The sequence below is a fragment of the Bombus vancouverensis genome, chromosome 5 (assembly GCF_051014615.1).
Source record: "Bombus vancouverensis nearcticus chromosome 5, iyBomVanc1_principal, whole genome shotgun sequence".
In the NCBI taxonomy this organism is placed as follows: Eukaryota; Metazoa; Arthropoda; class Insecta; order Hymenoptera; family Apidae; genus Bombus; species Bombus vancouverensis.
In genome coordinates, this window is record NC_134915.1 from 2,636,601 (window position 1) to 2,653,109 (window position 16,509).

Genomic DNA, 16,509 nt, shown 5'->3' on the forward strand with positions numbered 1-16,509 from the left:
TAATGTATCGATTCGAAACAGCTAGCGTTTACTTTCGACTAGAAGGAAGCGAGAAATATCTTGGCTTTTGCTACTGTCATTATTTCTAATTGTTTTTAATTGCAAGTTCATCAGAAGATAGCTTCGTACATAATAATGAAGCAAGAAAGAAGATTTGATCGTAGATATTAATAAAACACTTGGATATTTCTTGTTTTCATAATAATGCAAACGTACATCTTTTTTATTTCATTACCTTGCGCTGTTTTGAAAATTCCTTTTCAACCTTAAAAAGTAGGGTAATTACCTTCCTATTCACAAATATAAATTACGATACAGTTCAATTTACTAAATTTTGCTTCTCTACCGGCAAAATAAAGTACTAGAACTTCGTTGTTCTAATAAATCTAATACTCGATATTTTTAGTGTCTTCCTATTTGTTCTTTAAAATGTCCTTCTTTACTTTCCTTCTATATAAATTTTTGCTCAATCGAATCCGTTTGAAAGCTTGCTGCGATTGTATGAAAAATAGACTTTAATGAAACCGATGTTCGAGAAACAAATTATATCTCGGACGTAACAAGGAAATTCTCGATGCAAATTTGTCCAATGTATATCCGTTTGCTCGCACGCTTCGCTTTCCTCGTAATCATTCGATTTATGATGAAACCAGTAAACGTTCATCAAAGGCGAGAGAAATTCGAACGATCGATATCGCCGCGGCTTTGTCACAATTATTCGAGTGCCGGTATGTCGACGAAACATAGGTCAGGATACAGAGAAGCGAATGCAGGTCGTTGCACCGTTGGACGTCGTTGTCCACGAGTAATAGACTTTTGATACGGCGAGCAAATGACACTGACGATAAATCGTCGCTCCGATATGCCCGCATCGTCTGTAGACTAACGCGTTTTAAATACTTTCCGTTTGTATTGGAGAGCGACGCGGTTCTGCAGGCTAAATGATGCAAACGGCCGGACACTGCGGCTCGTTGATCTTATTTACACTCCGATCGATGGACTCTGATTTAATGGCGACGAACTGTGCTGCATCGACAGCCCGTGAACGATAATCTGTAACTGCTACTCAAACCGGCCGATCGATCAAACGTCGTTAAGCCTGGTCGAACAGCGGCGACAATGAGATTCGCGAGGTCGATCAAAATCGCGGAAACTATTTCGAGCGCATCGCCTGAAACGCGCGACATCGAGTCACGGTAATCGCGTTACGTCCCGATAGAAATGTAATTTCATCCGCGATGCAACCAGGAGAAGGCTGAACGACGAGCAACGGCCGATACGGGCGGCGGAGTCTTAACACGGCGACCTGTGATTTTACTGATATCGCAGAGTCGAACTGTAGCGCGTTAAATTACCGGTTTTCCGCCGCAGCGTTTTAATCTTTCCGCGGTGTAATAAAACGATGGAAAATCTAGATTTTCAATTTCTCATTTAGCAAATGATTATTTTTTTGCCCCATGTCCTATATTTCTCATATTATATGCAGTTTCTTTCGTTTTGTACGGTGGTAATAGATGAACAACGATTACTGTTTTATATTAATTTATTGAATTAGGTATGATCCATTTCGTTCTTTTTCTATTATTATGTTCGCGCATAATTCGATAAACTAATATAAAATAAAAAACATTGTGCGTCTATTATTTCCTTATAAAACGAAAGAAACTTTTCGGACAACCTAATAGATTGAAACAATGTAAAAACAAAGTTTCATAAACGCGTTAGAAAGTTGGCGTTTGACTCTTGCGAGGCGTCGTGGTTCGCTTGAACAAAACCTCTGGCTATTGTTAACATCACGCAAATATCCCGGATGCATTAGTTTTCCTTTAAAAACGCGACGACTTAGCCTCGCATAGATTTTGTAGCTTATCATAGTTCGTATCGTCGTCTAACTTTAGACACACGCGGACTTGCGACAAGATTTGCACCTTCCGCGAGGCAGCCGATAGCTGTCAGCCCGGCCGATGCCCTGATAAGGTTGTCTTCGTCTAACACTGACTGCCGGCGTCATCAGGACACCGACCTCTTCAGACGATCGACAGTCGGAAGGAAATTCGTTAGAGACGAATTCTTAAAACTACGAACTTTCGCCGGTGCCCAGCTATAAAAGAGCGCGTCGAATCGCTTCGAAGTCTGTCAAAGTAGTTTAGAGAATCGCTACCAGCGCGCTTCGCTGGACGTGTGCTTTTATGTGCTTTCGCGAGACATTCTCTTGTACTAAACATTACAACAATACTCCTTATAGTTAATTTAGTGACGTTCGACGTATAGTTATTTTGTGTTGCAATTTTAAGTCCTCCTTCACTGCCCAATAAAATAAGCGAAACGAATGACATGGATCTACAACTTTAAGTTGATTTGGCTTCGTGTACTAACTCATTTTCGCATTCATATGTATAATTTTGTGTACTAGACTAGATTAGCCGCGTAGTAGTGACACACGTATGTGAATATGAGTGTATGGAAGTATGTGTGTGCACAGCGTCTCGAAAGAGACGAATGTAACTGTTTCGTTGGCAGTGTGGTATAGAAGATGGTGAGACAAAGAGAATACTGAGACGCGTGCAAATGTATATCGACGAAGATCCTGGAAATTGTTTATTAAATAAATCTAAAACTATTTTAATATGAATTCTAAGTGCAATCTTAGTGTTCCTTTACTTTTATTTCGGCAATTAAGATCCACAATTCTTAACAATATATTTATTTATTAATCGTTTTAAAACAAATATGCTTTATACAGTAAGACACAAGGATAATAAAAGTACGATATATTTACACATAGTCTGGATTTACGTGACTTTTTCCCAACTTATCACATTACATGAAATACTTTTAAATTTCATTATCGCTGTAACGAGACATGACTATCGTAATTATAACATCGTCTTGTATTCTTAACAAAAAGTTGGGCAATGGATTAGTTTATCTTTTGATTTGCATTAAGTGACGCGAAGAATTTCAAAATTTTCGAAATCATAATTTCCAGCATCGTTTTATCGGTATTTAGGAACAGGATCTGTACTGTGTCATCAACATTGGCGATTCTGAACATTATTAATTAATGTTGTTATTACAAGTAGTACATTAAGTACATAGGGCTAATACTATCACTAACATACCATTAACGAACCATTACGATATCGTATGCTACGATATAATTCCATTCTTATTGTTAGCTTAATCAACTTTGTGTTAGAAGTTCGTGACCTGAGCTTTGCAAATATTTCCTCTCACTTTGGAACTTCAAACTTCCTGTTCAGTCTGATTTATAATTTGTGTAATACAGTTGTGTCGACGAAGAATGAAATTATAATTATTTGCCAAAGTTCCGCTAACTCTGTCTGCACCAAATACCTTCGTTATTTTGAACAGCGAGTGAAAATATTATCCACGAAAATCGTATAATCGAGAACAGGACGTAATATTACGACGGTAACGATTTCTTTACAGGTGAAGTCAGATAACCGGAGATAAATTCTGCTTTTACGAACAAAATATCCAAACAACATAATACGACGGTAATCAGTGGAATTGGACAACTGGACGGACAAATTCTGTTTTTCCAACTAAAATGTTCAATTCTTTTTAACGAATTCTAAGTATCAAAATAGTAAATCAAATTTACTTTATTCCAAGACAGTTGATGTTTTACCTGAAAGATATAAGAAAAATGAGTTCTTACAAAGTATGTTATTTATTAGAATTCGTACGACGAAATATTCCCAGCACGATGGATACCTGGTACAATAAACAGCCATGAAGAAGTGACAAACGTTGGCGAGGAAATTTTTCCAAATCGATGGGTAGAACGTGAGCACGCAGTTCCTTGGTGGCTCGGTCTTGCTCTTAATAAGCTCAGAGTCTGTCTCGCTGGGAACACTGAAAAATACCATGTATCGAGATGCGCCGACAATTTCGCCAGATACGGTGCAACGAATTTCCACCGTATATTCTGCAAATAAACTGAGAGACGATAAGACATGCACTGGTTCGCACATTACAACATCGTATCGATATACTGGCATACATAGTGGCTATTTCGAGCATGTTTTGTAATAAAAATAATCAGATGTACAAGTACTCGTAAAGTTTTAAGAACGGTGTAACAACATTTTTATGAATTTCTTTTTGTAACTAAATAGTGGTTATATGGGACTAGGTATTTTTGGGATGTAAATAGCTAGTCTCGAAGTACAAACGTAATTTTCTTCTGCTTGAATTTTTCTTATTGTTTGTCGTCGACGATTCTTCTGATCATCTTCGACAATGTAACCATTTAGCAATATAAATTTACCAAAAATTTTACATTGAATTATTGTAGGTAAATTGAGGTATATTTAATTAGTTAGAGTTAAATTAGACACTTAATTTAAGCATTTAAAATAACAAACTAAATTAAGCATTGAATTTATTATTATCAGCCCCATATCGTCAAGTTGATATTTCAATTCCCTCGTACACGTTCTTGGTATTTAATTTCTTCATACTGTTCGCGATTATACAGCCACGCTTTTCAAATTTGCCAATCAATCTTCTTAATACACGAGAAATATGCTTGTTTAAGATGACAGGGATTCTTCATACCGTTAAATACGCGTCAGCGTATTTCATTTCAGCAAAGAAGGAAGCAGTTAGAATTGCAAAAACCACGTGCTTCGACGATAACGCAAATTATCGCAGAAGATACAACTTGGCAATAGTTACGACGTTGTAATCAATTTCAGCTTTTACGCTTTCAGTAAAAGTGTCATTGATAATATTTGGAGTAACTTAGCATGAAAAAGCATTTTCATGAAACGGCGACAACGCTAAAAGAGACGTAGATATTGTTTTAAAGTTCGTTCATTGAACTCTGTCTTCGTTCGGTTCTTGTTCCTTTGGTACCTCTGCGGCATTTACATTTCACAGCTGTCGCACAGTTTCGTTCTTCTCGAGGCAGACCAGATACCGAACTCGTTAAAACTTGCACAGCGTCGGATTTAAATTAGCGGTGAGAAACCAGGAAAATATCTCAAATGTTTCGCAAAGACCGATTCAAAGAATGAATAATTTACGGACAAAGTCAAACCTCCAGCAAACTTTCGATCTTCTGGCAATATCGTAAATTAATAATTGTTATCTTGATGAAATATTTCGCGAACTTTTCAAGTACGCAGCCTAATTTATATTTATCTTGATGAAGTATTACGAATTTTCAAAGTATACATCCTGTGGCGAATAATCACTCGACGTACGTTTTAATTAGCGAGTTATATCGTTTACCAACTTTTCGCTTCGACTCTTCTTATTTTCATCATAATTGAAATAATTAACGTCAGATTTCAATCTCTTTTGCTCGCGCCGAATTGGACTGGCTTCTGCTGAACTGTTCGTCACAACTTTCCATGTAAATTTACGCTGGTTCGTTTTGAGATATCGACGTTTTTTCAGAAGTATTTTGAAATTTAAAGAGGCGCTTCAAATTCACTTCGTCTTGCAATCGTCAAAAATCGCCAGAAATCTCTCAAGCAAAAAACAAGTTGTGTTAATACGCCAAGTGGCCTTGCGTCACATCCGATGTACTGTATTTGTTACACTGTGTTGTACACACGGATGCAACAAATATTAAATAAACTTTATTTAAGATGTAAATATATTATTGAAGCTTCGTTAAAAATTACGGTAGAGTCGATATTTGAAGAGTTCTTTATGAATATACATTTTGCTCGCTTTTCCACAGTGACAAGCTTTATTTTTCACGTAACAAACATGGGCAGTAAACGTCTAATTTGAAATATTTTCTCCATAGATAATCTTGTCTTGCGATTGTCAAAACATAATTATAAAGTCCTCGTCTTATTTTTTTAGATTGAACGTCTCCGCCAAAATTGAACATCTTCTTATTTTTGAGAAATGATTAACGCACAATTCGGTTTTATGGGAAAATAATCTTTTCCCAATTATTTTTTCCGAACGACTACGATGTCACCGTTATTTTTTCGTTGTGCTTCATCTTATTTTAGACAATTCGAAGTAAAAATGCACATGGATCGAACAGATAAGCGATGTTAATGGGTCTGGCCAAAAAGAATTGGTAAATAGAAATGGTAAATACATTTGGTTATAAACTCAGTCATTTAATTTACATGATCTCTCGTGTAGAATATATCAGTAGATAACGTTTAAGTTCTTCGACAGTTTTCCAGGAGATTGCCCACGAATCCGAGTAATATGGTAATTTGTGGCAACAGAAGGCAATTTATGCTAAGACATTTAGAAACTTGCACTTAAGCAGCAGCAGCTGAACAATTTCTGCGAAAACGGCTGATGCGTTCGCAGGCAAAATCATATCGGCGTATACATGTGTATTTCTGTAGTCCGTATGAAACGTTTTCCTTGCTTTTTGACATATCCACATCATTCTATGTATTCTATATAGTTTAATAATTCAATTTCATCCACATCAATGTGTAATTTTATCTCTGAATGAAAAAATTCTTAAATAATGTAGAACATAATGGAGCGAGAAAGAAAAATAAGAAAATTAGTATTTAGATCTAAATATACTCTAACGATACTTAATACAATGAATTAAGAAGTCATTTTTTTACGTTTGTTACAGAACTTGAAGAATCAGATCATGACGACGAATCTGTGGGTCGAACAGGTGAGTGATATTAATTCATCTCCTTAGAAAGAATGACGACAGCTAGATTAAACACTGTCGGCTTAATCTGTCCTTAGAAAGATTATTCGTCGTGATATAACTCATCTGCGCAGCGATTTAATTACTAAAATTAATTACCGCTATATGTTCGTGACTCGTTTTCACAGTTTTAAACGCTTTGAATATATGGGACAGTTCAGAAAAGTATTCGAATATTTGACGCAGGAAATTTTTATGAATGTATTACGTATGCTATACGAAAGTTCTTGAAATTTTATTAACACTACGATGAGACACGATTATCGTCGTTATATTGATCAAATTTTACCAATGAAAATATACATAGATATAAATTACAAGTTACAATACATTTATCGCAAACATACATCCAACGAAGAATTAATACACGATTCTAATAGTCGTCTTGAACATGCAATTAGTGCTGAAAAGTGATCTCATTAAATAGTCTGATATATAGTAAACAATTGATCGTGCAAATATTTTCCTGATCCTCTCAAGATGTATGTTTCCAATAAATATCTTGTAATTTCTATATGTATACTTCCAGATTCGTTTCAGATTTTACTACTATAATCGTGATAGTGGTATCTTGTCACAGTTAATGAAGTTTCAAAATGACATATTTATGCTTCTTCGGGTTTCAGTCGTTTCTTTATTAGTACGTTATACTTTGTTCCGAAGTTTCGTGATTTTCCGGACAGATCTGGAGAAAAAAAGAAGATACAAAAATTTAAAGAAAATTGAAACGTTGTAAAGATCGATATTATAGTCAATATTTAAGATTCTTATTATTGCATCGACAATGTACAGGATGTAAGAGAACGTATGGTGCACACTTCGGAAGCTGATTGTACTCGTAAAAACAATAAAAATAGGCTCGTATGAACATATGTTCTATCTATGTTCGACCATGAGATACAACGAATTTTCTGCTCCGTTTTTGTGTTATCTGATTAATTGCTAATTATTGTCAATATTTAAGGTTCTCAATGTCATATCGACAATATACAGGGTGTAACAAAACCTGTTACAACAATAAAAGTAAACTTATGTAAATATATGTTCTATCTGTCTTCGTTCATGAAAGACAACGAATTTTCTGCTTCGTTTTTATGTTGTCTGATTAATTGCTAATTATTGTCAATATTTAAGGTTCTCAATGTCATATCGACAATATATAGGTTGCAATAGAACCTGTTAAAACAAAAAAAATAAGCTCATGTAAATATGTGTTCTATCTATGTTTGTTCATGAAAGACAACGAATTTTCTGCTTTGTTTTTATGTTGTCTGATTAATTGCTAATTATTGTCAATATTTAAGGTTCTCAAAGTCGTATCGACAATATACAGGGTGTAACAGAACCTGTTAAAACAATAAAAATGAGCTCATATAAATATATGTTCTATCTATCTCTTTGTTCATGAAAGACAACGAATTTTCTGCATCGTTTTTATGTTGTCTGATTAATTGCTAATTATTGTCAATATTTAAGGTTCTCAATGTCATATCGACAATATACAGGTTGCAACAGAACCTGTTAAAACAATAAAAATAAGCTCAGGTAAATATGTGTTCTATCTATGTTTGTTCATGAAAGACAACGAATTTTCTGCTTAGTTTTTATGTTGTCTGATTAATTGCTAATTATTGTCAATATTTAAGGTTCTCAATGTCATATCGACAATATATAGGTTGCAACAGAACCTGTTAAAACAATAAAAATAAACTCATGTAAATATATGTTCTATCTATCTCTTTGTTCATGAAAGACAACGAATTTTCTGTATCGTTTTTATGTTGTCTGATTACTATCACAGAAGATGCTCAAAAAGACGATCCTGTATTTCAAAGCAAACCAGTAAACGTCTTGTCATGGTTCCGGTTACATTCTGAACGCTTGCTGGTGTTTCCCGAATTTGTCGGAAAGCTTGTCCTGTTCTGAAGCTTAGTATTTCGACTTAGTATATTCACTGGGTTTGTTCTGCTTACAAAATTCGTTATATCTCACGAACGAAGACACATAGGTAGATACGTTTATATCAACTTTTTTCATCCTTTTTACGTGTACAATCAGATCCCGAAGTGAGTCTCACGTGTTCTGTTACATCCTGTATATCGATCGTCTAAAATCTAGGGACTCATATAACATCGAAAAGTTTAAATATCAACAACAATACCGATGCTATCAACAAAAATACGGCTGCAACGCGAAGAACCGTAGAAATGCGTAAAATTTCAAAATATTGCAAAATCCTTCGTATAATACGCATAATGCATCCGCAATAAGTTTGCACGTGCATCCAAACAGTTTCGCCAGTCACTGTATCATGTCTCGATGGTAAACGAATCTGAGCAACGCGGTAACGTCGTAAATGAACGATTACTTAAAATTGGAAATTGTGGGAGAAGTTTGAAGGAAAACAGGCGGACCAGCCGAATAGGCTGAAGGCGGCGCGGCGTAATTCGTGCGTGGGAAGTAACAGACGCTTAGGTATTTCGAGTCATCGTCAGCACAGTAACTGCAAATTGCTTCGCCAAGTAATATGTACTCGTGTAAGTACACAGCGTTGCGCGCCGTTTCTTTTGCTAGAAAGAATCAAGCTGAGGAGGGACGAGAGGCAAGACAGTAAGGTGCAGCAGCAAATGTAATTGAAGAATAATTAAGCGAGACCAATTAACATCCTTATCCTCGTTCCGCGAGCAACTTGAAAAACGTCTTCAAAGATAAATCCCGCTAAATACGTTAGACGTATACATGCAATTTACGGCCGTAAATCTACGAACGTGGCTCTTTCTTAACAGTGAATTTACTTTCTTGGTCAAGGATTTATGTATCCTTTAATTGATGTTGCTGCGAATAATTACCGAGATAAATAGTTCAGTGTATGTGATGTATGTTCAGTGCTTGTTTCTCTTGGATCAGGAGATTGGACAGGAAGATGGCAGGAGAAACATGAGAGTACATGTACATACAGTTGCTGAAATTTCCATGAAGCTACTGTATGTTTTGCAGTAAAATCTTATAAATATCTCATTTTAATGACAAGTCTGTGTATGATACCATTTTGGAAGAAGTAGAAAAGAAACGTATATGTAGAAATGGTTTTAATAACATTCACAGAAAGAATTGCAGATGATAATTTTATTTATCAACACGATAACGTTCCGATTTACACGTCAAAACGTACAAAACGATGGCTACATGAAAAGGAATATCAAGGATTTAACATGACCAGCTTGTTCCCCAGATTAGAATTCCATAGAAAATCTTTGGGGGCTAATTGCAAGAAAATTTCATGCATTGCAGGCAATATAATTCCATTGGAGAATTATCCAAACGTGGACGTCTATCGATAGAAAAACATTACAAAATTTGTACAAACTATCGATATGGAAACAGCGAGCAAGTTACTGTCAGTTTGCATTTTATTTATTTAAAGAGCGCGTTGGTTTTATAGAAATTTTGCATTTTGTCTTCTGTTAAATTATATTTTTACGTTAATTATATCATTTTATATTAATTTAATTAATTATATCTTTTATATTTTTTGAAAGAAATGCTACTTCCGTTGTCACAACCGAAGCACGTGTTTTTTTTTCTAATTTTCCCAAAATGCTATCATACACAAACTTATCGTTAGAATAAAATGATTGTAAGATTTTACCAAAGAACACAGTGGCCATATGGAAATTTGGACCGCTGTAATGAAAATAAAGTTGTTCGAGAATTTTTTACAAATTTTCTGAGTGTCCCATATTCGATACTACATATTTTTCTACTTTGTTGCATTTCATTTTTTTTTTTTTTACACTTTTTATCGCGACTTCAAGATAACGTTTTAATTTTTGTATAAATTTAAACTAGCGCTATTTTAACATAACGTTTATTTTAACACACAACTATCGATTTTGTCTTGTTCTAGCGCTGGTTTCATTGGAAACGAGCATGCTTCTTTTTATTGGGAAGTTTTTAAAATCTGGCGTTCGATATCAAATGCAGTTATCCGATATCCGTGTCGATTTTCTGACTTCGCTGTCATTTTGTGGCGAGCAAATACCGTTCAAATACGTGCAATAAAAATTTGTATGCATTTATAGGAAATTTGAAAGTACAGAATTGCACGAAATGCACATATTGTTCAAAGTATAGTGCTTCCTACAACACTTGCTTGGTAAAACAATTTTCCACCAAGGTCCCACTGTTTTAATTATATTCTCAAAAATATGAATTTGCATAAAAATTCGCAGTCTACTAGCACGATACTTATATCCATGGTTGGTGTGTGTGATCATTCTGTTTGCACGCGTGTGCTAATTAACAAACTACTCGAAGGACCAGTCTCGTGATGAGATGCAAGGAAATAGATTGAGAAACTTATCGTAGAATCCTTTCCCTTTGACTTCTTATTTCTTCCTACTTTAACGAGAACTTTTGCTCTTCGTTGGCTTATTAATTAAACTGTTTATCTGTCGAATTAATTAACTTCACAAACCAAGAAGCAAGGAAAATTGATGTAATTATAAAAGATGAACTTGACACTGAGATCTAAAAAATTTCAAAAATTAGAGTTGACCACTTTGGCCTGTGAACGATACAATTGTCAATTACACGTTGATTCATCAATTTTTATAAATCAATCAACACTCCACCAATAATATACATATACTTTTACTTATTTACTCCTCTTTATTGTTTATACATCGAAACAGTTTTCATGTTATGGAAGATGTCCATGAAAGATCGTCCACGAAATTTTGAACATTTCTTTATTCAAGTCTTTTTTACGCTATTTAAAATACATAGTTCCGTTTAATTGCTTAATTAATAGGTCTCGTAGGAGTAAGTTAAAGATCTCGAAACTACAAGATTTATGGCATCAATCGGTTTATTAATACGTACGTTTGTGGGCTGAAAAATTTCTCGAGAAAATTAAATTACGCCTCTGCGTCCGAGAAGAATTACCGCCTATATCAGTCTCATAACTAATCAACACTGAAACTACCGATAGTTAACACGAAGTTATATCTACCAAAACCAATCAAAATGGCTGGTCTTTAAAAAATACGTAATAATAGAATATTTTTATATTTATTGATTTATTATTTTCCCATAGAAGAAATTCCGTGTTATGTAGTAGATTTTTGATATTATTAATCCATCTGGGATCCCTAAACGAGGGTTGACACATTTATAAAATTGTAGAACCAGTCATTTTGATTGGTGTGGTATTTCTAGTGTTAGCATCTAGCGATCTAGCGATCGATCCGGAATTTTCCTGATAACTGATATCGTCATATCGAATGATACGCGGTAAAAATTTTAATAACGTGTGGCAAGTTGTACAAAACGAGGAAACTGGTTAATTGGGGTTTGATAAACAGATTGCAGGATCCTTTTACACTTTGACAAGTACCGGTCATTTTGACTGGTATTGGTATAAGTAGCCTTGATACAAAATTATTTTCAATTTGAATACTTAAAAAACAAAATAAAGCTCATTATATTATTCTTTAGTTATCGTTGAGAAAATCATTACATCATTGTGGAAAGAAAATACAACATGAAGTAGGAATTTTAAAATAAAATTGTAAAACCAATCAATTTGACTGGTGCGGCAGTTCTAGTATTAAGGAGTGTTGTGAGCAAAGATTAAAACAGGCTAGGAAAACAGATAAATACTGTAGTATCATGGACGAGGGGCCTGGAGATGTCGTGCAAATTATAAACAAGCGGCTGCTGAGCATGTGCGTGGTGGGACTAAGACAAAAGGTATGAGGCTAAGACAAAAGGCAAGGAGTTGCTATGGGACATAAACGAATTAACGACAGTGTGAGTTGAGAAGCCAGAGAGTGCAGATTGCGTTGTCAAGATAGTGTTGTTAGCGTTGTTGAGAGAGAGTTGAATCTGTGGTGACGAGAGTTGTTAATTAAATACCTAGTTGTCTTAATTGCAATGCGTTGTTGCGATTAATTCATGTTAAATAACCATCGTTTTCTATTTAATTAACATCTGTTTAATCCATTTATTATTAATAAACTAATTATAATAATTTACGATACTACAATACTGAGCTCAAGGTTCATTTTCCTTCCAGTTGCTTTTCATCTCGCATGCCAAGAATAAAGTTTATGAAGCAAATTCTATAGCGAGAAGAGTCTTCCTTTCTAAACTAAAAGTTTTTAGTTTCATCATCGGCCAGTAATACTTTCGTTTCTAGTAAAATATAGTGAAAGTTACGTTTTTAATAGAAATTGCGAGGAAAGTTACTGCACCATCTATTCTGAAAATTCGTTTTACGATCGAAATTAACATTTTTAGAAGAGACAACATTAATCTTTCATTATTTGTAAAAGATAGAGATCATCGATAATATATTTCTATCGGCAAATGAGCTTTCTTCTTTCCTATTCACCACGTTGATAAACTGTTTCAGAGTTTCTGCATCGGAGAACCGACCCTTTGCGCTCATTACCGATGCGAACTCTGTTTTCTCCACGTTGCCTTGCTCCTTCTCTTCTGCTTTCATATTATTCTTCCACTTTCTCTTCTCCTTATTTTGTCCTTTATCTTGTATGCCTTTCTACTATTCATTCTCTCTACAAATCGTACCTCATTTATTTTCACATCTTGCTTTTCTATTTCTTAATTTATTTTACACACTCTTTTATACAGAGTGTTTCGCCTAGTTTCATCGCTCAAAATGTCTGCTACAATTACAGTCTTATAAAAATGTTCCTCGTTTTCCCTTTCTTAATCTATTTCGTACACTCTTCTATACTGGAATTTTTATTTCGCTTAGTTTCGTCATGCAAAATGTCTGTTATCATTAGAGTCTCATACGAATTTTCGTAGATGAAATTTCGAAAATAGAATGGTTTTAGAGCACGTAGTGGCAATAGTTCTATACTACTTGAAAGGATTAATAAGATGGAAAAATCAAGATTATTTTCTTAAATGGAATGGCAATATTTTATTTATTGTAGGTCGTAACCACTTCGAAAACGTATTGCATAATTCACAACGTCATACGTATGAGTCTTTCAACCCTCCAATTCTCGAAATTCAAATTATAATGCAATATTGGAAACATTGTCCATTTTTTTCTATTTATATTTCTGTCGACACAAATTAGATTTCAAGGGTTTATTTTGAAATGTATGTGAGGTATATTATTCTTTTCGTATCTTTACTACAAATTAAGCCTTTTTCACCACATTTCATTACTTTAACGACCAGTAAAACAGTTCAACTCTACAATAAAGAAAAGCGATTGAAAAAGGCACGAAATTAAAGATCTTGTTAGTATTAGAAATCAATGCGTTGAAATAGGCAGAATCTATGATATTCTTATTTTAGACTAGAACAAATGAAAGATTGCACTTGTATTACCTACCTCACGCAACTGGAAGGTTCAGATCGTCGAAAACTATGTGAAAAAAATTTACTGACCAGTTTCAAGTAACAATATTATTAGTAAAATAATGTTCTGTTTAATCTTCTATTTTAGAGATCGCTCCACTTGTTTATCATGCTAACAATAAGTCATTAACAGAACACGGTATTGTAGTATCGTGGAGAAATGACCTAAGTGCCGTTAGGCCAAAAGGGCCTGGCAGCTTTTATCGGGAGTCGTTACCTGAAGAGTCGAGTGGAATAGTCGTGAGTTGAGAGTCGAGTGGAGTAGTCGTGAGTTGAGAGTCGAGTGGAGTAGTCGTGAGTTGAGAGTCGAGTGGAGTAGTCGTGAGTTGAGAGTCGAGTGGAGTAGTCGTGAGTTGAGAGTCGAGTGGAGTAGTCGTGAGTTGAGAGTCGAGTGGAGTAGTCGTGAGTTGAGAGTCGAGTTGAGATAGTCGTGAGTTGAGAGTCGAGTTGAGATAGTCGTGAGTTGAGAGTCGAGTGGAGTAGTCGTGAGTTGAGAGTCGAGTGGAGTAGTCGTGAGTTGAGAGTCGAGTGGAGTAGTCGTGAGTTGAGAGTCGAGTTGAGATAGTCGTGAGTTGAGAGTCGAGTTGAGATAGTCGTGAGTGAAGAGTCGAGTTGTGAGCAGTCAAGTCGTGAGTTGAGAATCGAGTGGTGAGGAGTCGAGTGGTGAGGAGTCGAGAGTTGAGTTGCCGAGTTGTTATAAGTTGTAAACTATTAGTTGTGAGTTGTGAATTAACTATTTAATTATCTTAGTTGTAGCACATTACTGTGTTTAGTTCACGTTACATATATATCTATAAAATACACATGTCTGACCAGGGGATGTAATAAATGCAATAAACAATAAATAAAAAAAATCGTTAATTTTATTCAATGTACAATAGGATTGTACTGTGGATAAAGGCATGCCAGAAACTATTTATCTGCAAAAGAAAAACATGGCCAGGAAGCAGTGCAAGAACAGAACATTTGAATTACGAGAGGAAACTTCAGCATTCTTATGAATTTCGAAATCTTTGCAAGCAATTAAGAGAAATGGAAAGTTTCAAGAAATTGTGTCAGAAACACTTTCACAGAAACCGACAATCGGTGATATAAGTGAAACTGTTGCCTCAGCAATAGTTGCACACGATTCTCAGATTAGTTTCAGAACAATTTCACGTGATCCAGTAATATCTGTGCCAATGCGATCCGAATCTTACATCGATGTAAAGTTTCGCTATGCTATTTGCCATAGGAAATTGCACGAAAATAGTCTTATCTGTCGCATGATACTCCATCTATGTGTCGTAGATCCGTTTCGACGTAATAATTCGTCTCGTTTTATTGAAATTACAATTCATCTGATTTACTGATAAAGCCGTTTCCACGAGGGGTGATTCGTAGAGGGCTCGTACAGTTTCCACAAGTTGTGAAAAAGCAGATTATCAGAGCAGAATTATGGCAACGTTAGTGGATATAAATCGGCTACTATCTTCTATAACAATGCAACGATATCTCAACGATATTCAAAATGTATTTTAATCAACGGCGTGCTATTTGATCATTTCTGTTGATTTTTTTACTACAATTAAAATGTTGAAAAAAAGATGTTGATAAGGAAGAGATATTTTCACAAGAGTAGAAGATTAAACAGAATGTTAATTCATATCGGACTCCGAAAGCTCTTACTGCTGTAAGTCATTGAGTTCGTTTCACGAGTTACTTTAATGTAGCTACTACTTTATTTAAACGAGTTAAATGTAGCGTTTAATTTAAAAAGACGAGACAAGTTGACTTTTATGTCTTATTAATCCTTGCCAGTAAGATAAAGATAGTTTCGTAAGAAACCTTTTTATAGAATTGCGCAAGTTGTATAGTTTTTGTAAGAAACTTTCCTATAAAATGTTAATGGTAGCAGACATAACGATGGATGAAACGTTGTAACTTTTGAACTAATTAATTATTAATTATCGTACAATCGCACAGTAAAAATGATTACACAGTTTATATACACAATATGTCCTTTTTCACTGGAAACGTTCAAATGTCTGAAAAAAGTTGTATGATATCAACGAGGACATACTGTTTCCCGGACAGTTCATGGTGCGAAAGACACAAGTTTGTAGCGTTTTGAAAACGTTTGACTGTCAGTTGCAAGAATATGTAATAAGAAATAACGGTATAAAAAATAAAAATTCTGGTGTCACCCTTGCAGGACGTTTCAAGGTCGTCACAAGGTAAACTATGCAAAGCAAAGCTATGCGAAATAGAATATTCCCCGCGATACCGTACAACTTTTGTCTCAGACATTTCTTCGTATCATTCGTACTTCTTCAAATATTTAAACGTTTCCGGTTAAATAGAACATACCTATATACAGGGTGCTTCCTTTCTACCTCGTCAAATGGCCAGCAAATTGTACGTTTGAACGTAAGGAA

The 16,509-nt window shown here is 35.0% G+C and overlaps 1 protein-coding gene across 2 annotated transcripts in view; it reads left to right on the top strand.

Annotated features, from left to right (window-relative positions):
• nAChRalpha4 (nicotinic acetylcholine receptor alpha4) overlaps nt 1-16,509 on the top strand; it is a 384,984-nt gene that overhangs the window by 101,232 nt on the left and 267,243 nt on the right. For both annotated transcript variants that reach the window (XM_033347108.2, XM_076618476.1), the window contains one exon: nt 6,605-6,649. In XM_033347108.2, the coding sequence (XP_033202999.1) occupies nt 6,605-6,649 (45 nt within the window). The remainder of the gene's footprint in view (nt 1-6,604; nt 6,650-16,509) is intronic.